The sequence below is a fragment of the Ammospiza caudacuta genome, chromosome 6 (assembly GCF_027887145.1).
Source record: "Ammospiza caudacuta isolate bAmmCau1 chromosome 6, bAmmCau1.pri, whole genome shotgun sequence".
Lineage (NCBI taxonomy): Eukaryota > Metazoa > Chordata > Aves > Passeriformes > Passerellidae > Ammospiza > Ammospiza caudacuta.
In genome coordinates, this window is record NC_080598.1 from 49,895,662 (window position 1) to 49,923,572 (window position 27,911).

Genomic DNA, 27,911 nt, shown 5'->3' on the forward strand with positions numbered 1-27,911 from the left:
CTTTTCTGCACGAAAGTACTGCCTGGAACACAGAGCCCAGTTGATTTCTAACACAGCATCAAATCTCACCAATGTACCTGTGGAGTAAGCCCTAGAAAAGAAACCTCCAAGTCTTGTTCAACAGAGCTCACCTTCTAGGACTTAAGCACTTTGTATCTCTGCTGTAGAAGATTTTTGTCTCCATCAAGGAGCTTAATGAGGAACTCTGAAGCTCTTCAGTAGCTCTGCTTGGTATTAGATTTCCCTCTTCAAACTCATAGCTTAGTGTATAAACAGAACTGATTTACAGCATGCAGAAATAATTGGTCTTACTATGTTTTCTTTATTGCAATTTAGAAAGCTCCCTGAAAGAGAAATGTGTACATATGAAGTTCTCTGCAGTTAAAGAAGAAAATAATGCGTTAAAAAAGTTAAGAACTGCACAGTTAGTATCTTCAGAGAATTGTGAGCAGCATGACTCCATTTGTAATTTACAACACATAAGTCACATAATTTTTAAAAACTAACCATTTCCTTCTGCTTTGGCTCACCAAAAGGCAATTTTATTGCGAAGCAGCTATATATCATTAAACAGACATGACTACAAGACCAAGAGAGATTGCACAGAAGCCATCTGATTTCACTTTTCTTTATAATTGCTATATAGAAAAAAAGTAGCTGTTCCAGTCCAGTTTAAATGAAGATGTACATTTGAAGTATCTAACTGCAATATTCTCAGCTGAGGTAATTTGACATTCTCATTACATTTACTACATAACACAAAATTTACTTTGGTAAATATGTGGCTGCTGTCTTTTCAGAAATCAAACTGCCAAACTGTCCATAATTGGGTAAAAAATTTAAAATCAAAATCCAATATGGTAGGTCAATCCAGTTACAAATTTGCTAAGTTTTCCATGAAATGCTACTATACTGGAGAAAAGGGATTCAAACAGCTCTTAAAGTAAGTACAGCAAATAAAAAACCTTTGCTAGGTTTCAAGGCAATCAATGAAATTCACTATATGACCTCTATATAAATAAATGCAAAGAATTCTTGCATTATTTTGGTTGATTCTGTACAAGTTCACTAATTAGTTTTATTTAAATATAACTCTTACAACAATTTTATCCAGAACCTTAATGAAAATGAAGAAGGTCGACAGTTCTAATATAGAACTTGCACAACAGTTATCTTAACACTGACTTAACAAGGAGAGGCATATAAAAAGACATAGAAATGACATATTTTAAACTGAAGATGTTTTATCTCAGATTCACTATGAGGATGACTCTTATTCTTTAGTATGCAACTTCATTCTTTACCTGTTAAACAAAGTGTACAAGTTATCACAGCAAAATTTACAGAATAATTGACTTTGGCCTTGGTTGTACAAAGACCTATTTACACATTTGAAATAAGCAAGCACCTTCCTCCCTTTTAATTCTATACATGTGTTCAAGCTTTAAGTCTATATTTGGATCTACAAAATCTTGCAAGATAAAAATTCTCTCATATATACACCTTGGACCATTAGAGCACAGTGTTTTTATATATATGTGAATGTATCATCTGCTAAATTACCCATTCTTCACATGGATGTGAAGCCTCACTTCCACAGTTAACTTCTTGGTGCTGATGGGTTTGACTGCTGAAAACAGCGCTTAGTCTGGGGGGGGCAAACCAAATCATTGTGCAAAGAGATTAATGTGCCTCAAATTGCCCCCAAATGCAATCAAACTTGTAAATAAGAAATACATGTCCAAAAGTACATTAAATAAACACCATTAATTGGGTGTTTAATTTATTTTTTTAGTCTGGTTCTTGAACATAGATGGCAGATCATTTTAATGGAAAAACAAATTTCAACACCAAAGAGTTAATGCTGTCTATGCATATCTGAACTAACCAAGTATACCTAAGGTTTAAAAATCCTTTAATTTGTCTTGTGACAATCTAGCAACAAGACAGATTTTTTTCTCAGTTAAATATTTAACCCACACCCAAAATGAATGCCTGCTATACAGAAGGCAATTATTCATTCCACCATTAGAACTTCTGAAGCACTGATAAGTTTGTAAGTACAAGAAAAGCAAGGTACAATTGCAATCAAATACACGACTTTTTACAGAAGGCCTCATTGTGGTAAATTATATACAACATAGTGTTCTCACTTTCCTTAAAGTGCTATCATCGTACTGATACAAGGTCATCTATTGTTTTAGGAGGTCTTTTAAAACAGCACCAGCACTGGCATCAGAGGACACTGGCAGTGGTGTAAAAGTAGGCAATGCATCAGAAATAGGTTTCATAAGCAGATGTCCAGAACTACTAGCTGGTGTTATGAGAGGCACTGCTGCAGATCGAGGTGCTAAAAATGGATTTGCATCTGGTCTTCTACCCATTCCTGAGACTGGAGAATCTGGAATGTAGAAAAACCCAAACCAACAATGAAAACATTGTTAAAAAGCATTCCTAAATCTATCCAATTTTTCAGCATTTGTTCAGAGACACGTTCTAAAACTGCCTATTACTTCTGCAACATGTAAGTCCTTGAAAATCTCCTAGCCATGGACTGTAGACATCTTCAAAGACTCTTATTGTCTCTGGCTACTCTCATAGAACCATAGAATCCTTTAGGTTGGAGAAGACTCTTAAAATCAAGTCCAACTGTTAATCCAGCAATGCCAAGTCCACCACCAAAACTCTGTAACAGCTCAAGCTACCCAGGAAAATGTGTACATCTGACAGCAACATGAACACCCTTTGCATTTCACTTCACCTTTGCAGTGGCAGACATGAAGTATCTGTCACACTAACTCCAGCACTGTGCAGAGGTGTAAGGGCACATGCACTACAATGCAGAGCACAGGAAGGTTTCCCAACACATGGCACAGATTCCCCAGGGTCAGCCCCATGAAAACCCCCATAAATAAACAGCACTTTGTAACAATCAACTACTTTAGTTGAATTGAAAGAGGGTTTTTTAGCATCTCTTGCTATCTCTGTACATACATATAATATCTAGGGGTTTGGTGTTCTGGGCTTTTTGTTTTAATTTTCTTTTGAGTTTACAGCTAAGTTTCAAACAAAGCAAGCTTCTGCAAACCAGCAGGCCTATATTAAGGTGAAGTCCTAAACATTTGTAAAAAGTTAGGTCCAAACTGGACTAGCTAAATTGAAGATTTGAATTTTAAATCATTTAAGACAAAAGTTCATTAATTTAACATGTATAATATAAGCTGAACTGTTCTCTGTCTTAGAAAAAGTCAACACTTCTGCACAGCTTACAGAGATTTCATACCAGGCCATACACTTAACTGATTTTGTTTTGGTTCTCTCTGAGCAACCAGGTTCTACACACACCAGAGAGACGCTGCAAAGTTGTATTACTTGCATTCTTCACTCACTTCAACACAAGCTGATCAACAGGGATGCTGAAAATCAAGACTGGGTTCACTGCTACACAGTATGAAGCTGTCTACACAGCAACTGTTTGACTCTAACAGGTGCTGTTAAATCCTTCCTGTATCAAAGAGAATTTGGTTCCTCTAATCTTCTGTATTGAGAGTTTAGAAAGTGAGGTACAGATGCAATGGGAAGGAGAGACAGGAGAAGAATAAAAAAAAAAAGACAAAAGTAGGACATGGTTGGGGAGAAGAAATCAAGTTCTTAATTTACAAGTGAGGAAGCACAGAAGCATTAAAATCCTCTTGAAAATTCTACCCTTAGTTATGTTCTGTGTAAAGATTAGAATGTTACCTTGCATTTGACTGTTGGGTGGAGTACTGCTAGTTTTACCAGTTCCTGCTGCTCCTAAAGGTTTCATGTGATGAACAGAGAGCTTGGGTGGGGGAAGGCTTGGGGAAGATTCAGTTTCAAGGAATTTCACAAACAGTTCTGAAAAAGACTATAAGAAGCTACTAGTTATTGTATTTCACTGATGCTCTGGTGAAAAGCACTAAGTCAAAAATACATATATACATAAAATAAAAAGCTGTCAAGTGTCCTGCAATCAATTTTTTACTTGTACTTAGTACTAAGCAGTCCTCAGTGAGAGACAAATTTATTTTCAAAATACACTCTTTGTTGTTGTCTCACTAAGAGGCATTTATATAAAATTGATAAACTCTAAAGATAACAAACATACTTCTACCATGGTTCCATTATTGATTTAAGCCAGTTATTTCAAGAATTCTATGCTATTACTGACATTACAGTACTTCCTTAGTCTTTACTCAACCAATCTCTCTCCCTCAGAAACACATAAAACCCAATCTTTTCTCTTAAAGGCCCTGCATGCTTTATTTCATAAAGAATCTCAAATAAATGAAGCATAGAATGATTAAGATGTTGGTAGTATGACAAGATAAAATTTGGCTTAGTAAAGTCTGTCCTATTCATACAGAAGCATTAATTTTTCTCTTTTACTTCTACAGTTAATCAGACCACAGTCCTTTAGTGGCCTATGTGCCTGCACTATTTTAGGGAGAAAAAACCAATCCCTACAGTTGAAGATTATTTACAGAGATCCATTCTCAATATTTTTAGCTCAACTGAGCAAAAAACCAGTCAATCCAAAAACTCCAATCCCTCAGTGCTTGGTCCTTGAGTATATTATTTACTGGCCTGCAAAATGGAAAGTTCCATAGATAAACTGCTCCTGTGGATCATGCTATGAGATCTGTTATTTTAAACTATTTGAAAACTTATATTTTAAGTTTTATATACTGTACATAAGAGGCACTAACTGCAGCAGCTGAAAAAGCTTCTCAATTTAAATTTAAAGGACATATGGGAACACAATCACCAAAATACAATGTCATCATATTCTATACTGTTGAGAATTGTGTAATTCCACACTCTCACATACATTTAACTTCCAGCATTCATAGTTTGCAAGATGAAGTCCATACTGTAAGAGAGTGATGCCAGGAACCAGTGGAACAGTAATTGTCTTCTGTATTAGAAGACAAGATTTATCACTGTGTAATTTTCAATGTCTAATATTTCCTTAGTGCAGGAAAAAACCTTTCGCCAAAGCAGTTGCACAAAACAATTAAGGCAAGATACAGTAGCACCAGTAAATGTAGCTCAATATACTGATGAGCCAAACATGGCATTAATATGCAACTTCCCCATTTTTCCACTCAAACCAAGAGAATGAATCACTAATTCTTACACTATTAAAAATGTTCTGATGAGTTGGTCTCAAAGGTGTACTAGGAACACTCTTTGACCCAGCTCCTCCACCAAGCCAGCCAGTCACCCATCTTGTAACTCCTCTTTGCTCTTCAGATAGTAACTAGAGAAGTATTTAAGGAAAACAAAGTTAGGAAACAACAAAAATAAAGCAGCACATAAAAGAAAGTGAATAAATACAAGCTGCAATTCCACATAACGTGTCACTCTTGAAGATAAATACAAATTTTTATTGTTGTCAAAACCATATTCTCCACCTCCCAAAGAGATGGCAGTCTAAAAACTTGCCTCTTTATTTAAAAACATAAGCCTCACATTTTCCACAATAACTACTGGTACATATATAACAGGCTTACTTTTCTGTAACTGATATATTACAGCTACTCTACACAACAGCACAAAATGCTTTCCTTTCTGCATCAGCATTCCTCAGCAAAATGAAATCTACCCTATTAAAACAACATTATTAAAAGATGAAGATCATAATATAAAAAACATTAAAAAGTCCCATATAAAAAAAGGTGAGACAAAAGAAGAAAAAACACTTTCCCTACAAAATGTGCAGGGACATTTACCTCAGCAGCAAGTCATTCTACTTTCAGACAAGGACACTGGAAAAAAAAAAAAAGAAAAGAAAAAAAGGAAAAAGAGAAAAGAAAAAAGGAAAAGAAAAAAAAAGTGCCTCGTTTTCTGCAAAGTATTACCTGATCAAGTTCCTCCTTTTTCAGTCCCAAAATACTTCCCATTAACCTTAACACTTCAAGACGTTTATTTTTTGGAGTATGAAAATGTCCAATGAAGAGATTTCTCATCAACAGTCTGCAGAATAAAAGAAGGTAGTTATACAAGCTGCTATTGTGTAACAGCTGACACTATAATATTGGTGCATTTATTCCTCATACTCTTCCCTAATTTACAGTAATATAAATAAACACACCAAATACAAATAACTAAAGGGTACCTCACCAATTTCCTCTAAGTTATTTCTTACACAGTGTGGATTTGGACAGTATTAGCAATATTGTATGCAGTGAGGTGAAACTGAATGGTAATATGAGCTACTGGGATGTACACACTACAGTCAGGGAGAATGTTTGTTCTAAGATCTTGATTCAGCAGAGCATTTAAAAAGAAAGCTCTGTGTAGTCCCAAACCAAGACACAATGAAGGGGCAGGGGAGCCCATCTGCCTATCCCTGTTCCTGTTCTGCTGGGTAGAAAAGAAAAAAAAAGCACCAAGGAAGAGATTTACATGACATCCAGGTGATGCAGACAGACACATGAAAAGACTTGCTGTTCACACCCTGAACATTATAAAATATGATTATTAAGAACTCTTATCTCCATTTGCAGAACTGATGCTACAGAAGTGCACTTCTGCATAAGAAACAAATTAGTGAGCCTAAGCCACATATCTATTTGTTTTACTAATCAAAATGACTATTTACAACCACCAAGCAATTGAAAAATGTCAAAATAATAGAAGTGTAATTACAAGACAACATACAGAAGTACAATCTTCTACTACACCTGCAACTGCGAGTGCCACATCTGTACATTGAGAGGAATAAACCCAAAAACTTAGACCAAATCTTTCATTAAAGACTTACTTGTCCACTTTTCCTTCTGTGCTGTTCATAAGGTTCATTAATTTATTTTGCATATCTTCTAACATTTCTCTTCTGACCTCACCTATAAACGTAATGTCACAACAAAAGAAACAAAACCTTTGAAACATTGTTGCAAAATCGATCAGTAATATATACCTTCATAAATATTGCTATGGTGCTTTTAAATAAAAAACAAAACCAAAAAATTGATGTGATTTTTTAAAAAAAGGTGTCAACTTAGTAAGTCATTGCTATTTGAAACCACAAGCTGAAATCTCAGGAATGATACTCAAAGTTACAGCACAGGACCACACATTAAATAAATACATTGCAGAAGGTTGATGAACTGCTCTTTTCTATCTAAATAATACAGAACTAGAAAGAAACTCTTCAGCAAGGTCTGTAGTCCTGTGGTGGCAATCTTCTTCAGAATGACCAAATTCCATGGTGGCATCAGATCTTTTTGATCTCTGCCCATAATCTCCAATATTATCCAAGCCCAGGTATTCTGTGTACCCTGCCATTAAGTTGCTCCTTTGAAGCACCAAGGAGTTCTTCAGTTTCCTAGATGCATTATTTGCTAGCAGAGCAACATCAGGAGCTTGTTGAGGGTCTGTTCTCTTTGGACCCTTCCCACTCCTGTGACTCATGCAAGCCCTGGGAACAGCATGCTGGGACACACGAATGCACCATACAAACAGTGTCGTGCTTCAAAATTCAGTATACTAGCAAGAGAAGCAGACATGTGCAAGATTACCCCTACTTTTGGGAACAAAAACATGAATGGAAGAGATGAAATGCCACAGCTACCATGAACCAAAAACAAGACTGAGAGAAAAATGGCAAACACTTCAGTCAGGCATCATGGCCTGCAAGCTGAGTAAGTAGGCCAGAATTATAAGTCAATGAATGTGAGGTGGCCTAAGACCAGAAAAACAGCAAAAGTGTCATTTCTCACCAGACTGGGGTTCTGCAACATACTACCTCTGAAGCCTAATAAAAGTACAATTGAGCCTTATTCAAACACAAAAACCTTACAAATATACTGTAAAATGGACTGTCTGTGTGAAGACCAACTCTAATTCAGATATAAGCAGATGGGATGAACTTTCTCTCCTCTCTCCCTATGAGGTGTGATGCTTACCTCCAAATCCTTTAGAAAAACTGCTGGTCAACTTAGTTTTTAACAGTTTTTGGGCTCATGTTAGTTAAAAATTCTTCATTAAAAAGCCACAAAAGATACACTTTTGTTTCATCTATCTTATAGTTAATTTCTAAAAAGCCTCAACATCTTTGTAAGAAAAATGACTTCTATGAATTTTTGCAACCTTCAAATAATCTGTGGTGCATGGAAATGGATTCCACTAATTTCCAAAACTTTCAATCTTTAAAAAGTACACGGCACAACTATGTTGACAAAATATGGTTCTCAATTAACACTAATTAATTAACTCCATGAGAATTCACACAGATTTCATATATATACACATCAAAGAGCCAGTCTGTGAAATGGATGCAACCTACTATGCCCTGTTCTCCTGTACTCCACATCTTTATGCAAACATTTTACTTCACAAATATGAATTTTAAGGAGTACAGAATAGAACAACCTAATGTCATGCTGGGAAAGCTCTTATTCAAGAGTAAGCTCCTCATTCAAAGCAAGTTAAAATGAAAGGAAAACCTGTATTATACAACAATCTATCTTGCAACAACTACATCCATATGCATTAAATTCCATTCCAATAATGTGACTGCTCTTCAGCACTTCTCTCTCAACACACCAGGGTGAGGCACAGGAGAATTAATCAATGGTTTCAAAGTTTACATTTACTTAAAATTATGCTATTTTGTAAATATGGTTAAATAGGACACCAATACTTGAAGGAAAACATAGGCAACATGATTATAGAATGATACAGCTGCAGGAGCACGCATAGGTGAGATGTTATTTGCATGTCCACAGAACAGAAGGGAATAGAGAGTCATACTACCAATGCCACAAAAACAAACAAGCAGCATTTGAACACAAATTTCAATTAAATTTTACACTGTTGCTATTTCTCTACAAAGCAAGACAATTTTGAGTTGCTTTATTGATTTTTATTAATTTCATGTATTCCTTTATGATGGATCTTAAAACAAAAGTATTAATAATTAAAAAAAAATTAAAAGCGTTAATAATTTAAATGAAAATTGATATCAAAGAGGATCAACTTTTCAGGACCACTACACAGTGATTATGCAACTTTATCTTAAACATATTTTTTAAATGGAACATTTCCCTCTAAAATAGAATCCTACAGCTGAAAAGGACTTAAACATGTACTTGGGGTGTATGAAAAGACTAAGTAACAAAAACATCCTGAGCCAAAACTCAGCATGGACTGCTGTAAACCAGACATTTACAGTGTCCAATAATTTGTTAACCATTTATGGCAATCCAGAAAACCGCATCTGGTACATCTTATACTTTTCCATTAAAATCACTTCTTCTGCCAAAAATTCCATGAAGAAATCCTTCAAAAGATTTGGCTAACAAAACTGTGTCTGGGAATGTATTTGGCCAATTTGCAATAAGACATTTTATGTTTTCTTGTATAAATAGAGAGTACGAAGTGTTATTTTTTCCTTCTATAAAAGTCATTATTTACCCTACAACAACATTAAAGTGCTGTTTCCTTTATGCAGCAATTCCATGTCAATTTTTTTATCAAGTTCATTGCTTGCCAATACAACACTGCTTGATACTCAGTTTTCTCTGTGAGTTTAAATCCCGCCTGCTTTCTTAAGCAAGGTTTTAACAACAAAATAAACAGTAATGAAGAACTTCCCATTTAAGAGCAGTATTTGCCTATGCCAAAATTAATTTCAAGGCAGGATTTGTGAACTTTTGCTGTGAATGTCTGTAGTGAGACATAGGTATACAGATCAGTCAATTCAAAAACAGATTGGTCATTGTACATTATGTAGCAGTTTGAAATTTAACTGAGCTTATAAAATTCATATGTGAACTCAGGAAGCACATCTATGATGCCCACTTGGATGCCAAATTGCACTTGGAGAGAAGTAAATTTAAGTAAGTACACATTCAAATATGTAGCAGAAAAGCAATAGACTGTTTTTTGTAGAGCTCTTGCTGGAATCTTGAAGATTTTCAAATGAGATCTCACACCACCTATCTGTCATAAGCAAGAATGCTTCAAGAAAACCACTTATTACAAGAGTAAGACTTATGATCATTCAAAAAGGTATAGCAATAATTAGTTGCATATGTCCAAAGCATGAGTTACCACTGCACCCAGCAGAGATGGCAGTCACATCTGTGCCAGAGCTGCTGCCTCTATGTCTTGTAGCCACTGCACAACTTTACCTCACTGTGCTCTGTATCTATGTCAAATATGGTAGCTACTTTGGAAAATCTGACAACATTTGGCATTTCACCAACTTTTAAAATAGACACAGAGCTAATTCAAATCTCTTGGTATTTACAGGGAAAAACCCCCAAAATCCAAAAAAACTTCTACAGGGCTTTCTTTTGAGAAAGACGTCTAACAGAAGGTAAATATACTTTTTCATACTTGCTTTATAAACAAGGAAGTCATCAAAATGTGGCACAGAATTAGTCCCTCATAGGATATGAATTTTGGTAAGTTACTAGGAATATTACATTATCTCCTCAGCTGTTGAAATATTTTAAGCAGAAATACAAAAACAAGGTAGTTACCTTCTTTCTTAAGTTCTTCAATCTGCTCTTCTTTGATGTCAAGCTGCTCAGTAAGCCTGGATGCTGCATCCAGAGCAGCATTTGCCTCTTCTAAACTCTCCTAAATAGAGGGAAGGAAAAAAAAAAAGAAGCAGGGAGATCAATATCACATTACCCTAATACCACAGACATCATGCACAACAGATGAAGAGACTGCAATTACTTGTTATTTCAAATAACTGGATTGTAAACACCCTCAGAAAATAGTGTCAGCAGAAAAATGCTATTTTGCTTGCTCAGTGAAGAATTACAATTTAGTTTCACAAGGCTCAATTTTATTGTTCAGCCCACCTGCAGTGATACAACTTTTTCTTCTAGGTTTTCTGCTTTCTTCTTCCATTCTGCACTCTGTTTTTGGTGTCTCTCCAGCTCTGCTGAATACATAGCTTTTTCTTCTAAAGAATTAAAAATAAGAGACAGAACTATCTTAATTTACAACATGTAACTCTTCTTGGGATATGCAATTGCAAAACCTCAGCATTATCATATCTGGTCTTCATGAGATAGAGGTGGAATTCAAATTCCATAAATGTGATATTGATCAACAGTTTTCACAGAATAGTTTTTTTCAAGTTTTTAATAGAGAACAGATTTTGAAATTCAGGCTATCAAAAAGGAAACGAGGTAATTAGGACTTCAAAAGCACCAAAATATGGTAACTATCCAGCTGCAAAAATGCTTGTTGCAATCTTTGCTACTTTTGGACAAACCTTACCCTGTTGGAACTGCTCTAGTACCATCTGCAGGTTGGCCAGAGACAGTGCATACTGCTTCACTTGGTCCTGGGAGATGGTCAGCTGCAGCATGGTTTCATCCCTCTGCTTGGACACTAGGTTTAACTGCTCTTGCAAAGATTCAACCTGCAGACTAGCCTGATGGCTTAATGAAAACAAGATAAATTACTTAAATAACAGAACTTACCACAGTGAAAATTAAATCCCACAAAAAAAATTCTTACCAAAATTTTTGAGCTCAATTTACAAAAATTATGGTATTTTCCCCCCAATTCCTCTTTAAAAACAAACAAACAAAACCAACCTAAAAAGAGATTTAACAGAAGTCTGCCAACAAAATTTTGACAATCAAAGAAAAAAACCACCAATTAACGTCTTTTGGTTGAAATGCATTAGAAAAAATCCTATTTTTTGTTCATTATTACAGCAGCATCTTTATAAAAAAAAAATCTGTATCTTCCTAGTTGTCTGCTTCAATTACTATGAATGAATAGGTCTTTCTACCAGGTTTTACTTTTAACCCCAGTCTCCAAGAACTCAGTACATCTTCCTACTTACTAATGACTGAATGCTCCACTTGATTTCCCATTGTGCTAAAATATTCTAGCCTCCCAGATTCTGCTACTCATGAGAAATTCAGTGCATCTTGCTCTATATGTTTACGCTATGAAGAAGGAACTTCTCAGCAGTGTATACGTTCCATGGTATCAGGGACAAAGTACTAATGTGTAAGTGTCTCTAAAGCAATTCACAAGTCATGACAGTCACAGACAACGCACGCTTGTGTACTGAAGAATATAAAATAAGACTCTTTCAAACTTTAACATACAGCTAAATTGATGGGTTAAGGATTTTTGTCTAGTTCTAAGCACTGTTGATGATGTAAGGTTTCAATACTTGTTACTGAAAGGAGAAATACATTAAATTCTTGACAGTAGTCAAGTATATTTCAAATCACCCTCATGATTCTGAGTAACAAATGTTCCTATCTTTTTGTTTTTTCAAGTGCCTAGTATGCTACAGGATAGCAGCTCAGTATAATAGAGGCATGAGCATCAGTTTAGTTAACCGTGATATTTAGGACTACCTGGCATTCTCCACTGCAGTAGATGAGGATGCAAGTTTTTCTTCCAAAATCAAAACCTTTTTTCTTAGCTTGACCTCTCTGTCTTCTGCAGCTAAAGCCTCTCTGGTGTATGAGTCTTCCATTTCCAAAAGGTGATTCCTCAGCCTCTCCAGTTCCTGATTTAGGCGCTGCTCCTTCTCATGCAAATGCTGCACCTGTGTAGAACAAACATACCTTAAGTTGCTTGGACTGCCACTTCATATAAAAAAAAATTAAGTAAAAAATGTAACGCATATCCATTAAGCACACTGCAAGTGTATTAATTTTAAATGCTTTTAACAAGTGACTGCTACTAAAATAATCAAAAAAATATTACAGATGCAATTTCGTATTTGTTTTTCGTTTATTTCTTGCAACTATAAATGATTTGGTGGTACCTCACTCTGCAAGGCACTGCTCTCCATTTGCTTCTGTTTCAGTGCTACCATCACTTGGTCTCTCTCCTGCTGAAAAGTAACAGCCTTTTCCTGCATTGATTTAACTTCATTTAACAGCTGATTCAATTCTCCTGTCTTGCCCTGTTGAAGACACAAACAAATATTTCAAACATGGCCAACAATTTTACCTGAGGCATAGTCTTTGCCAGGAAGAGTGTAAAGATACAACTAATCTAACAAGGAACAGGGCAGGACATCTATGGCCTTGCAACACAGAAAAATATCCAGGAAGCATATTACTTTGAATCCATCTACTTTGAAGAGATAGTCATAAGTATCAACGTACATACCTGTTCTTTGTCTTTCAACAGCTTCTCAAAAGCAAGAGCTTTTTCCTTCATTGAGTGAGACTCAAACTCTTTCTCTTTGAGCATCATTGAAAATTGCATATTAGTCTCCTGAAGTGCACGGAATTCTGTTTCCTTTTCCCTGCACCTTGCAACTATTTTTTCATTTTCTTCTTTCAGTTTCCGAATATCCATTTCTAAAATTAAATTTCTTTCTTTTAGATTAGTTACAGCTTGCTTCAAAAGCTCATTTTCATTTTCTTTGTTACTAAGATTTTCACTCACAGAAAGTAACTGATCACTTTTAGATTTAATTAATATATCTTTTTCTCTTAGTGACTTCTGTAACACATCATGTTTTTCTTTGATCTGTCTCATCTCTGATTCAGTTCCTTCTTGACTCTTTCTTTCAATCTCTGATGCTGTAGCAACAGAATCAGATAATCGCTGATTGTTTTCCTGAAGAATCCTGATAGTTGAATCTTTTTCTTGTAACTTTTTTTTCAGTTGTTCCAACTCATTTTGAAGGAGTTTAGATTCCTCACTAAGTGCTTCAGGAGGACTGCATTGAACACCTGAAAGCTGTGAAACGGTGGCAGCTGTTGCCACAGATGGTGTTACCAAATCCAGTTTGCTCAGGAGAAGATCCTTAGTGCTATAAAGCTGTCCTATGCTGTGTTGAACTTGTGCTAATTCCTGGCTAAAACTTTTCAGCTTTTTCTCATTCTGTTCATAACTCTGAATCAAGCCATTATAATCTACCTGCAGCCTTGAAGTACTATCACTTTCAACTGAAATTTGTGCTTGCAGCCTGTGCAACTCTTCCTGGAGGTGAGCTGACTCATGCTGCATGTTCTGGACCGTGGTTATTACCTGTTGTTTCCACTCCTCCATTTTCTTTACTTGCTGTTTCAGTTTATCACGTTCTTGCAGAAGTTCCTCAAACTGGTTACTGTTCACACCCCCTGCCCCATTATCAGCACCTGTACTGGATGTCTGCAAGACAGTCAATAAGGTTTGGCATTTTTGACTTAGGGCATCTATTTCAATGTCTTTTTCTCGAATGATACGGGATAGATTCTGAATAGTTTCTCTAGACATTTCTTGACTGCTGTTTTCAGATCTATTGGATAACCTTCGGTTCTCCTCCTGCAACCTCACCAGAGCTGCTTCTTTAGCAGCGACCATGTCCATGATATTACGATACTCTGTTTTTAACTGACTGTTCTCCCTTGTTTTTTCACTTAGAACTGCTAGTACTTGTTCTCTTTCCAGAACATAAGCTTGCAGCTGCTGCTGAAGGGAAAGAACATCCTGTCTGTAGGAAGCTGAGGAAACTCTAGCATTAAGAGCTTGTATTTCTAAATCTTTCTCTTGAATGATTCGATTAAGTTTACCAACTTCATCCTTAGACAGCTGATCAATTTGCTGACTTAGAGAAACATTCTTTTCATTTAACAGCTTAATCTCCATCTCCCTTTCCTTGATACCTTTGACCAGTCTTTCGATTTCAGCTTTAGATAAGTCATGCTTTTCATTTCCATTTTCTCCATTAAGAGTCTGAACCTTGGTTTCCTGAAAAAGATCAGAAGCATCAGTCTGAATAATCTGTCTCTCTTTGTGCAGCTGAGTTTTAATTTGTTCAATTGTTTTCTGCAAATTTTTGATTTCCTCATCTTTTTCTAAAAAGAGTCTTTCGTGTGTGACATTCATTTGCTGACACTGCAATTTGGACTCATCTATTTCCTTTCGCTGCTCCTGCAGTGACTGCTGAAGCTTCACTGTTGCTTGATTCTGATCTTCTATTGTTTTTTTGAGAACTTTTATTTCTTCTTCAAGATTACTCTTTATCACTTTTAATTGTGTTACCTCACTTTCAAGTTCAATAATAATATCTAAAGTTTTAGGCTCAACCACAGGTGTAGATCTACTTTGCTGATCCTTAAGCCGTTCAATTTCTTCTTTCAAATGATTATTTTCTTCTTTCATGACTGCAAGACTTCTGTCTTTTTCCTCCAAGTTCTGTTTTAAGACATCCTGCTTTTTTGAAACTTTCATATATTCCTCAAGTTCCTGCTTCGCTTGTAAGGCTTGATTTTTGTATTTTTCAATGAATACCTCTTTCTCTTTTATGAGATCTGTCAACTGCTTTTGTCCTCCTAAGCTAGTAGTCAACATCTCCTTTGTTTCTTGATGGTCAAGTTCCATCTGCTCAATGGTCTTTTTAAGCTCAGCAAGCTTAAAGTCTTTCTCTTGGTGAAGCTTCACCAGGCGCTCATGCTCGAGCTGCAGGGCACTGGTGTCCATACTACGCGCCTTTGACAGATCCTCAATAGTTTTCTCATAATTACGTGCTTGTTCCAAAAGCCTCTTCTCTGTCTCGTTTAATTCACTCTCTAACTGCCTTTTCTCCATTTTCAAAGCCTCCACAAGAGTGTCTTTTTCCAAATGAACTTTCTTTTTCTCAGAAATGGCATCACTTAACTCCTGTTTTAGTTCTTCAATGGTTGCCATCAGCTTTCCATTTTCTATTCTGAGATTAGACAGAGATTTCTGTAGATCTTCATTTATTCGTTTGTTTTCTGAAACAACATTCTGTAGTTTTGCAATTTCTACTTCTCTGTCTTTCAGAATCAGATCTTGACAAGTGTGGTTAGATTCCTCATTACTTTTTTCTGTTAACTTGCTCAAGGATACATGAAATTCCTCCTCTCTTTCTTTTAGTCTCTGCTGCAACTCTTCAATCTCTTTTTTACTCTGTGAATTACACTCATGGGCTTTCCTTAATTGTTCCTGAAGATCTTTAATATTGTCTTGTAGCTGCTGCTTAGTTATATGCAAATCATTAAGTGCATATGAACAGTGGCTTAGTTTTTCTTTCTGACTATCTAACTCTTTAATAGCTTTCATCTTCTCAGTTTCTAATTCTGATACCTTCTTTCTTTCACAATCTATGTCAAGTTTCAGCTGTTTGATGATACTATCAGTTTCTGTGTGTTGCTTCGACAGCTGCTCTTTCAATGTAATCATATGCTAGAAATGAACACAAAACAGAATTCATTAGGGTAGCAAAAACAGCTGAACTATGAATTTCATTCACTTCTATCCTCTAAACAAAAAAAAAAAATTAAGAGGAAAACAATGTTTCTTAGTTGCCAACATAAGTAGGATCAACTAGTCAATGCTAAATTAATTAAAACCAAGTCAAAAAAGAACAGATTACATTACACTAACAAAAAAAAGAAAAAAAAACAACACCACCCCTAAAAGAACCATAACTGCCTAAATGAAGAAATAAAAAAAGACTTGTTTAAAAAAAAAGAATTGTCAGAATTTGTCAAGACATTTGGAATTCAGCAAACATCCATTGCTAAAAAAAAAGGGTAGCATTACATTTAAGTTATCTGTATATTCTATTTTCAACTTTTTGTTTCAACTTTGGATTCATTTCATAGGTGATTCATTGGTAAATCAATAAAATTGAAAACACATGGCTTGCAGCTTAAATTACAGGTCAAATATACTGGAACTCTGACAAAGAGGTATAATTATATATAATTGGTGACTTTTTTATTTCACAAATGCTCATATTATAAAGAACTTGCAATAAAGTAACTTAAATATTCAACATAATTAAAAATTATAAAGGAAAGAATTTCAAAAATCATTGTAATGCATACTATCATTAAGACAGATCAGAATATTATCAGGATAAATTTAATCAGAAATGTTGCAATGAAAAATCAGGGACTATTTAACTGGACTTTGTGAAGTAACATCTCTTATGGACAGCTGACATGCTGTTATTTCATCTTGGTCTATAACAAGTGGGTTTTACTTGCACTTCTGAATTTCACATTGAGATGGTAGATAGAGAGAAATACTGGCCCCAAGTATTTGTTTTTAGACCTCAAAAGATAACTTATATTTCCCTGCAATCTATGATCAAAGATCAACTTAAAAGACAAACATACATACACAGAACTCAAAACATTTATTCAGCAGTTCAATAATTAGTTGTAGTATTTATTACCTGAGTAGCTTCTTGATTCTGCTTGTCTAGTTCTTCCAACTCTGCTATTAATGTTTCTCTTTCAGCAATACTTTCATCTAATTCATGTTCTTTCCTTTCCAAATCTTGTCTTAACTGATTTATTTCTGAATTCTGATCCTCTGTATTCGAAGAAAGAATATTCTCATGTTTATGTTGTGCACTTGTCAGTTCCTTCTCAAGTCCCTCAAAAAAAAGAAAAGTAAATATCAGACTTTATCTTGCTGAAATTACATTAGAACTCTAAGCCTGAATAAACACTACCCCAGTTAAAAATTTTTTGCTGGGAAGTGTTTCTCTCTACCATTCACACATACATATTTATTTCTTCATCATTTGGTTTAAGTGCATAAACTTCTGCAAAAAAGCCATGGTATGGTAAGAAGTTACATCCATCTCTGAGGTATGAATTGACAGCTGGGATAAATTATTATAATTGCAAGAGCCACCCTAAACACAGCCAGGCTGCATGGTGAGACACAAGTTTTAATCAAGGGCATCTAAACAACATCATTATGAACAATGCTACAGGAACTCTTGAATGCATGCAAAACACAGAAAAACTCAGTTGAAAAATGTTACTGGATACAAAGTAAAACAAACCAAATCTCTCAAGTCTAAGAGTTCATAAAGGACCAAGACAACACCACCAAGAACTAAAGGTGTGATATGTTCCACTGCTTCACTTCATCAGTAAGATGAAATGCATTATTATGAGTACTACACAGAAGAGAAATATTTCACAACTGGTAAGAGCCAAAACTGAAACATGCTAAAGCAGAAGTGAAAAATGACATATTTTACAGAATGTACTATTAGTACTTTGAAAATGTATGTTACAGGTTTATAGGCAATAATGACATGGGCAGAACTTGAATGGTTTTCTGATAGAATACACTGTGGAGTTTCACAAGCAAAGATGTATTGTTTCTATAAATTCCACAAACAATTACAGAACTAAACTACAATTACTTCCTTTTATATTACATTGTTATTTATGTAGAAATGCAAATGTTAAAAAAAAAAAGAAAAAACCAATTTAGAAATTGCTTTACCTGATTTAAACTGGAAAGTCTTGCTATTTCATTTTCTGCTTCTATAAAGGAAAATGAAATCAAATAGATAATTTACTATTTTTCAAACAACAATAAAACAAAAACATTCTCCCACCTTGCTGAAACAGAACTCTGCTGCTCAAAGTGGATAGTTTCACAGCATTTTGTGATGACAAACATGAGTGCCATAAAACACTCAAACATGCCATCAGTCACCACCTCAAAGCAGATTATTACTTTCACAACTCATCCCACATTAGGGGGACTTTGGCACTAGAGTTCATCAGTTATGAAATATTACAACATTTTCAACCTACAGATATGTTTCTTAAACAGGTATATTAGTGTTTCCTTAAGGAGAAGATATTAGCAACTGAGTGTATTTATACACACACACACAAAATGTACTTTTTGAATTTAAACAAACAACTTCTATTGAGGTTTACTTACTTTTAAAGACAAAAATCCCTCCCAAAGAGTTGGCAGACATGATTACTTCCCTAGTCAGAAGCCCCTATGACAACCACAGTAGTCCTAACAGGATTCTCTTTTCTGTTTCATCTTACTTCAATGGACAATGCTTTTCTAGAACAGCAATACTTTAAAGGTACATATTCTCATATTCAGTTTTAAATTCATAAAATAAATTTTGAGTTTTAGAAGTGAAAACTTCTGAAAATATACTAAAAATAAAAAATAATAGTAAAAAAATCATAGTCTTAGTACCTAACAATGCTTGCTGTAGGCTGACAACATCTTGTGGTAGTGATGTCTTTGACTGGGGCTGCTTCTGTTCTTTCAGGAGAGCATCTTGCTCTGCCACAGACCTTTGAAGTGCATCAAAGTCAGATTTAAGCTTTTCATAATCTTGTGCTATTTGGATTTTTTCTAGCTTTGCAAATTCTTGCTCTTTCAGAAGATTTTTGTTTTCTGCTTTGGCAGAAGATAATTGGTGATTTAATTTTCTTATTTCATCCTCTAGGTCCTTTACAACCTGCAACTCTTCCACCTGTCCTCCATCTGGACTCTGAGCTTTTTTTTTCTGTTCAGTAATTTTAGGGTCATCCACGGCATCAGTGCTCACACCATCTAAAAGACAAAAGAGATTATTTGCAATATTAACCAAAACCATCACTCTACATCTTTTGCTTCTCTTCTTTCACCTCTTCTCCTGACAGAGGGAGATAGACTAAAACAAAGACAGGTCATCATTAACAGAAAGTTTGGTTAAATAGGTTTAACATTTGGAGCTGTGCTGTACACATTACTGGTAGGACAAGGAGCTTACTGAATACTTTCACATGCATGGCTCAAGACAATTTTAAATGTAAGTGTTGCAAGACACATATATATTTAGTCTGCAATTTAGAGTATACTTGATCCCCTCTTGGTGAGGAGATGACAATCTAATTTATCAGGATTTGGAATCTCTCAATTTTCTAAGAATAATTTATCAAATCCCATCTAATTCAGATTGATGCAAAATCCATTTATAATTTAATTAATTACATTTCAAAGGTTTGCCAAATAGTTGTTACAGAGAAAAATTCCCCCCAAATAATTTGCTAAATGATGCACAAAGGTTTTCAACTGAAGAAAAACATTTTTCAGAACTAACCTTTTTACAGATCCATCATACTCTCATACTATACTGACATTCATATTTCTGTACAATCTTCTATAATTTCCAGATATGTCAGACAGTACAAAAAGGCATCATCAGAAGAGTGCAGAAAAAAAGTTAAATGAAAGCACACTACTTGTGAATTCACTTTTGTGCCAGCTCAAACACCTGACCCTGCCCTAGTCCCTATTATGTTGTCAGACAGAATGACCAAAATAAAAATATAAAATATTCTAGTTCTTCAAAAGCCACTAACAGTATTTATTTTGCAGATAAGTGGTGATGTAAAAGATAAGGGACTTCTGCCTTCAACTTCCTTATATTAGTCCTGCTGGTGGTGTATGTATGTGAAGTGAAAAAACCTATTACATCTTAACAGGCATCTGATTTTAAGGAATAAATTCCCTATAGATCTCTTGTTCCAAAAGGAGAGTATATACTCTCTAGAAGTCCAAGTTTTACCAGGTAAATATAGAGGTTTACAGGCAAAACTTATGTATTTGTGCAGAGAAGCCTCTTGAGGAAACCCAAATGGCATGACTATATTTAAGTTGGATGAAATACTTACAGGGCAACAAAGTTATTTGTAGGAACTCCTCAGCTTCTGCTTTATAGTCATGCCACACACTAAGGTGTGGTCCTTACAGCAATCATAGAATCACAGCACAGATGGGTTGGAAGGGCCTTTAGAACATCTCGTTTCAACACCTGAACATCATGGGCAGCAATGCCACCCCCTAGATCAGGTTGTTCAAGGTCCTCTCCAATCTGGCCACAAACATTTCCAGAAATGGGGCATCCACAACTTCTCTAGGCAACTTGTTCCCGTGTCTCACCACCCAAGCTTTGAAGTTTTGTCAAGTAACCCAACTGGCACATAGCTCTCCAATTCTCCCAAAAGTTATTTTTTTGTCCTGTTACTTTGTTATCTTCGATTCAGTATGTCTTATCCTTACCTATAATCAGTTTAAGTTAAAAAAACAACGCAGAAAGTGCAAAATTTAGAGCACAACAATTGGTATGTATGCAAAATGACCCTTCAGATTGATACATTCCATAGATTAAATGCTATCGTTCCAGTGCTCAAGCCAACCAGAGTGAATAAAAGATACGGGACACGTGTCTTAAACATGAAGCTGAACTGAAATTCAAATTTAAATTTAAATTCTAAACATCATGTATTTGATATATATTGTACTGGCACATGCATATTCAGCATTTTAACCCAAATTCACCCCACATAAAATTAAACAGAAAGCATGTGGTAACAGAGACCTTGCTGTAACCGATTCTCAAGTTCCTCAATTCGCTCCTCATATTCGCGCAGCTCTTCTCGGTGTCGACGACTTAACTCTACTAACTTCTGTCTGTGGGCATCCTGCAGTACTGACAGCTCATGCTGATGTTCATCTATTTCTTGACTTAAATTCTGTTTCAGCTCCTAAAAATATCATTAGAGAAACAAAATGGCAAAATACAGCACAGTGTCTTCTTATGTAAGAAATAATACAATACAAAAGAAAGAAGTTTTCCCCAGTCTAATTCAAGGATTTATTGAAGGATTTCTCACAGAAGTCAGGTTATTTGATCTTTGTTGATTGGGATTTTTTAAACACGTGGAAAGAAATTCCTTTTAAAAATATGTTTACACAAATAGTATGCTCTCCACAAGAGCAAATACTAAACTAATGTAAATCAAATACAAGTCTTACATACAAACTGGATACACTAGAATGCATTTTTAGTAACTTTCTAGGATGACATGTAAAAGCTATATTTTACACCTTCAACAAAAAAAGGCAACGTTTCTGAGAAGGGAGAAAATATTCTGTATATCTAAAATACAGTTTCATAACTGATCAACAGCTTCACAAGTGATTTGCCCTTGTAAATACTAATGTCACTGTTTCAAGCTAACATACTGTAATTATCAAATCATACAAACACCCTTTCTCAGAGTAACTGTTTTAAAATATTGCACTGCTGACTGAAGGGTTGCTATGCTACTACATGCCCCCATGCATTTTTAATGATGTTATAATAGTGTTAGTGAAAATATTTACAAGTCATGTGCAAAACCATACACCATACACCATTTACACAACCATGAATTAAAGCACAAGTTTGTCATCTTACCTTAACAACATTTTGTAGTTTGCATATTTCACTTTGTTCAGCATCATTTGTGCCTTGCACTTTGGAAGACTAAAAAAACCCAAACCATATATCCATATGAAAAATATGATAAATACATGTATTTTTGTATCAAAGTGGTTCCTCTATTGATACTCAAAAGTAGAAAACAACAAAGCTAACATGCAGCAAAATAAAAATCCACTGTAATTCTGATTTTTAAAAAAAATACATTTTAATGGAAACATTTTAATTTTTCATGGATTTTTATTATTACATTACTACATATAATGGGTAAAAATTTTGAGTGGGGGTGTTATTGCTCATAGTAAGACAACAGGGTTGCTTAGTTTTGAGTATTTTCACATGGGAAAAGTATATCTCTGAAATCAGGCTATACCTGAAAAATGGTAAGTCACAGCAGCATCAGCTTGAAAGATTATATTTATTTTTGTCTCAACAGACCATGAATTATAACTGACATATCAAGGACTGGGAGAAGAGAAAGTATAAAAGCATCCAATTATCCAACCACTACTTTGAACAGTACTGTGCTAGCAATAGAAATTATTAACATAGCCAAGAGGAAGGGAAGTATTTTTTGAAAGGCTGAACAACAATGAAACCCTGAAGACCCATTCTAGGTGAATGTTCATGAAATCCTTTACCGAACTTGACAAATCATGCATAAAAGCATAGCAAAAAAGCATTTGGAAGTTAGTCACTGAATGTGTTCTTAGTGATGTGACAGCAAAAAAGGTTTCAGCTTTACCATCACAACATGTTGCTTCTAGAAATTTTTCAGCGTGAACTTGCAAAAATCCACCAAGTGCAATGCAAACAATAATCTGGAGTGGAGAGAGAAAGGCAGTGTGGAAGAGACAACCACTCACCACTGCAATCTGTTTCCAGTGGTCAACCTCAGATTCCAGCCTGGAAACTTCATTGGACAATCTGTTTATTTCTTGCTGTGACCAGATTATATCTCCAAAATCCATGTCATCTCCTTCAAAACCTGAGGAATGTCTGACCTCTGGAACATAGGAGGCTGATGCAGTGGCTGCTGGCAAAACACCAGCTCCCAGCTGAGCAGTCTGAGCAGCTGTCTGTACTTTCTGAAGTTGTTCCTGTAGTGCATTCTGTCTGGCTTTTAGATGGCTGATTTCCACCTGGATATACAAGATAAAATGCATTATTTGAATAAGAAGAATATCAAAATACACTCTATCCTTTGCGGCCTTATGAAATGTGAACTAAACAACACCCCCGGCACAAATAACTGATCACTTTCACTAAAAAAAAGAAAAAAAAACACCAAAAATTTTCATAATGGAGAAAAAGAAAACATCCTTAGCTCAAGTGTTATGAAGTACCTCAAACAAAGACATGGGTTTTTTAGCAGCCAAGGTATACAAGCAGTACAGCAATATCCAGGCTAACCAGTTATACCAAAAAAATTAAATATAAAAAGAGAGTATTCAGATATGAAAGTTAAGCAATATTTGATGATTTCTAGTTATTTTTATTACATGTGATTTCTTTTATGCTTAACAACTCAATGTAGTGAAAACTTACTTTCTTACAATAAAGAGAAATTAGCTTCATGTAATTTTCTTGTAACAACTCTGTTACTGTATTTAACAAGCAGAATTTCATACATGTCATAGTTCTGCTTCCTCTAGTTCCCCCATGAATTTGTGAACAAATGAGAAATGAAACTCCTTTTTGTGTAAATTTCAGCATACTGGCAACTTTCTTCATTTAGGCCTAGGAAATCTCATACAATAGGCTATAAAGCTGATGCTTCCATCACAAAGGGACATTTCATGAATTTTGAAAGCCAGCTCTGTTCTCTTTAATTGTATATGTTAAGATAAACAATGATGCCCAATAAATAATTGTTAAGATAAATAATGATACCTAAAGACAAAACAATTGTTTCAAATGGGAATTTGTTCCTGTTGCCTTCTTTTAAAGTAACTGAATCAGAAATAGAAAGCAGTAGAGTGTCTATTCTCACAGTGATCCCAGAAACAACAGAAATTCTGACAGCTGCATGACATTCCCAGAGTGTTTTCTCTTGTCTCAAATTATCTCCTGGCAGCTTGGCTTACATTACAGGATTTGATTAAATATGTCTTAGTCTACATTAACAAACCAAGAAGCCATAGCTGTGACCAGTATTTCCCCTGGAAGAGAACAGACACTAGAACAAAGGCATTAAACAGCACAACAGGTAAGTTTATTGGACATACTGAGAAATTTTACTCTGTCTTACCTCCTTCTGTTGAAGCTGATTGCGGTATTCAATAGACAACTGCTTTATTTGCAGCTCTGCTGCTTCATGCTTTTCTTCTAAGTCACTACAGACTTTTTTCAGTCTATCATTCTAGCAAAAATGAGAAATTAATGTTGGTAAACTTAGAGCAGTCCTTAAAGAATCAGAAAAGCACAAAGCTACTGGACAGCAAAGAAGTTAAATTGGTTCTCATGCTACTTCATTCAAAACACACAGTAACACCAATGTGTGGGCCCCAAATCACGGTTATGTCCAAGCTTTCCATTTTTATATGGCATGGACTCCAGCTCACTTCCAGAAAAAAGGGCTGCCATGACCAGAGACAAATGCCAAGAATTAAAAAAAGTCCGGGCTGAGTCACATCTTAGCAAGATCCACAGGTAGAATTTAAGAACAGTCACAAAGCACAAAGTGGAGCTAGTATCCAGTGTTTTCTCTCTGACCTCAGGCAAGAGCAGATGGCAAGAAACTAGAAAGAGGACAAGCAGGAACAGTTATGTCCCCAAAATAGTACCTTAACTTCATAATCCTCTTGAGGCCTGAAGGCACACATGAAAGTTGTTTATTTAGAGACATAAAGAAAGTCACAAGACCAACAAGTCCTATTCAAGAGCACAGAAAGTCACTTTCCATGAGGGTACATGAGATTTTGAAGTGGTTTTGGAGAGGCACGAGCAGCCTATGTGAGAATGACCAAACAGCAGGACAACAGAGAGAGAACAGGACCAGGGAAAATGCCCACATTTTTCACAGCCAAGCCTACTGCTGCAGTCCAAGTCCTCCTGACAGGGCAGGAACAGTCACAGTCAGCAAAAGATGAAAACTTGCAGCACATGCATAGCCCAATAAACAGGTCTGTCCCTAAATAAAATGTGTGTTCCTAACTGTGATGGCAGTTTGGCACAAAACCAGAGTCACATTCTAACACCACTGTCACCCTTGTTTCTGGATTTACCCAGGGACAAAGAATTTCAGTGCAATATTTCAACTTCATGCAAAAAAAAATCATAATGACTGCATTTAATTACAAAATAATGATCTAAAATTTCTTACTTCAAGCTTTTGTGCTGCATTAATACTTTCTATTTCTCTGAGTCTAGAATTGGACACATGGAGTTCTGTTGCTGCATCTGAAAGAAAGTGAAAATTTTCATTTTAATCACAATCCTTTCAATCTTTTAAGACCAGTTATTAATACAGATCTTACTTCAGACTACTTTTATGTTCATTCCTAGGTAAATATCAAAAGCTGTTTTTTATCAGAACACTGTAAGAATTATTTTTCAGACACTTTCTGCATCTAATTTAGTTCATTCATACTTAGGCTTTAAATCAAATCAAAATCCTAACAGATTAGTATGAATTTAAGGTTTAATGTAAGGGAGATAAAAGTGTTTTACCTGACTATCTTGTGTCCCTAAACCTGTTTCTCATTTCAGACTTGTTCCTGACCTAAGAGCTGTGTTTCTCTGTAATGCCATGCAAAATTTCAAAACAAGTATTAATTCCATTAAATGCACGTAAGTGACTGAACTTTCAGAAGAAAAATCAAACCACCCACACCCAACAAAACATCAACCCGATAAGACTCATTGTCTCTAAAAAGGGGATACATCTACCATCCCAGTTTATCCAACAGAAAAAGCATGTAATTCCAGATACATCTTAATGATCAATCTTCCTTAAATTGACTATGTTTACTCCTCCTATGTCCCACCTTTAATGGACAGAAACACCACATTTCCTTTTAGCAATGAGAAATCATCCTGAATTGACTATAAAGCAACCTTGACAATATTTCAAAATCTGAAATTGTACTAATTTCCAAGTAAATACTGAATTTCATGATTTCTCATGTGCTGTTTAAAACTGAGACAGCTCAAGCACTGCAGAGGAAACAAACTACACATGAAAACTGTGAAATGAAGATGTGCAAGTCCATAATCCACAAACAACTGATGGGAGTCAGAACACTGAATGTAAAGGATAATATTAAAACCTAGCAAATTTTGACCAATTAAGAAATTAAAAAACCCCAGACTGTAAGGAGCTACTTGAAAAGTGTTGTTAAGGCCACATATTATTTAAAGGTTTTTACAGAAGAGTACTTGGATGGCACTAGATTTTTTACACCCTGGAGTCCAGTCACCCATATGAATGTACTACCCTGAAATTTTTAGGAGACTGAAGTTGTTCACAGCAGTATCCAGCAGGGAAGCACACCTGGAACTAACTACTAAACATCTGTACATCTCTTTTACACAAACTCATACACCAATGTGAATTCACAATTTATCCTTCAAAAAGCAAAACAAACACTCTAGATGACTGCATAGCTCAGCAAAATATTTTTTTACAATGCTTCATAGATGAGAGACGGTAAACTAAGTAGAATTGTTTAATTTCACATTTAAAATAACTATGCAGAAGTCTTAGCTGTTGTAGTTTCTATTCTTAACACCGTTTTGAGAAAATTAACTTTTAAAATAATTTATAGTTATACGATAGTAATACTAGTGATATATTAAATTTTTTTCAAAAAAAACAGAAGTCATTACAAAAAAATATGAAGAAAATATTCTATTCCAGAACAGATTCACTATTGGTTTATAGTATATCTTACTCTGATGTCTCTGGGGATTTTTGTTTTGTTTTGTTTGTTTGATTTTGTTTTTTTTCCCCCTCTAAATTTCTATTTTAAAGATAAATCGTTGTAGCCTCTAATCCTTACAAAGCAAGGTTCTCCTACTTGGCTATAGGGGAATTGTAGAACCCGACAGGTTTCTCTGGGCACAACTGAAATATAAACAAAACGCTGACAAACATTGAACCTCTGCCTCTGTGACACGTCACACTTAGATCACACCAGTGGCAAAACAACCTCTGTACTACAACTCTGCAGTTTTATGGAACCGCTGTAAAGGCAGCTAATTAACTGAGAGTTTATCTAAACTAAGCAAACAGAAAGGAAACAGAGTGTTGTTTGAGTGCTGTCATTCTGGAGCAACGTAACACTTCACGCAATTCAGAAACCTCTCAATAATAAGCCTAAAGCGGGTTCACATCTGCTATTAGAGCCTGGGACTATATTTGTGTATTCTCCAGATCCTGAGATCACAACAGCGGAATAAAAACAATAACAAAGGCAGCAAAGGCAGCAGCATTCGCGAAAGGCACCAAGCCGCGAGTGGCTCCCTGCGGGCCGGCGCGGGCAGCGCAGGCCCCGCCGCGGTCGGTGCGGAGGGGACCGGCGGCCGGAGGAGGAGGAGAGGAAGAGCTCCCTCATGGAACCAGGCCCATCCCGAGCCCCCCTTACCGCCCACTTCCTCCGCGCCTTCCAGAAGGATGTCCTTGGTGAAGCTGGAGATCTGCCCGGTGAGCGAGGACAGGCTGTCGCCCACCTGCCCCAGGGACTGGCCCAGCCCCGAGCCCAGCCCGCCCAGCCACGACGCCATCGCGGCTCCGGGGACTCCGGGCCTCGCTCGGCTCTGCCGGGCGGCCCCTGCAGCCGCTGCCCGGGGGCCAAGGAGCCACCTCCGCCTCCCTGCTCCTCGCTACTGCGGGTCGCGGCTCCTGCTCCGAGCTCAGCACACCGGGCTCGGCAACTCG

At 35.9% G+C, this 27,911-nt stretch overlaps 1 protein-coding gene across 2 annotated transcripts; it reads right to left on the reverse strand.

Moving 5' to 3' along the window:
- Positions 1-326: 326 nt before the first annotated feature.
- TRIP11 (thyroid hormone receptor interactor 11) lies at positions 327-27,848 on the reverse strand. 2 transcript variants are annotated; one of them, XM_058806387.1, is made up of 20 exons: positions 27,619-27,848; positions 25,356-25,432; positions 24,282-24,392; positions 22,897-23,172; positions 22,007-22,075; positions 21,146-21,311; positions 18,973-19,335; positions 18,247-18,287; positions 17,174-17,365; positions 13,144-16,173; positions 12,794-12,934; positions 12,378-12,571; positions 11,272-11,435; positions 10,848-10,951; positions 10,518-10,617; positions 6,791-6,872; positions 5,886-6,000; positions 5,162-5,284; positions 3,742-3,889; positions 327-2,401 (listed from the first exon to the last, which is right to left on the reverse strand). In XM_058806387.1, exons 1-20 carry the CDS (start codon positions 27,755-27,757, stop codon positions 2,193-2,195), a joined length of 5,844 nt encoding a protein of 1,947 aa, XP_058662370.1. In that variant the 5' UTR covers positions 27,758-27,848; the 3' UTR covers positions 327-2,192. The 2 variants fall into 2 exon arrangements, with proteins under 2 accessions (XP_058662370.1, XP_058662369.1); XM_058806386.1 differs by having other exon boundaries at positions 17,174-17,377.
- Positions 27,849-27,911: the final 63 nt, after the last annotated feature.

Coding starts and splice junctions, on each gene's coding strand:
- TRIP11 (XM_058806386.1), bottom strand. CDS start 27,757: ATGGCGTCGTGGCTGGGCGGGCTGGGCTCGGGGCTGGGCCAGTCCCTG. Junction 21,312..22,006: donor AACTACAAAATGTTGTTAAG/GTAAGATGACAA, acceptor TGATATTTTTAG/GAGCTGAAACAGAATTTAAG. Junction 2,402..3,741: donor ACCCAACAGTCAAATGCAAG/GTAACATTCTAA, acceptor TCTACATTCCAG/ATTCTCCAGTCTCAGGAATG.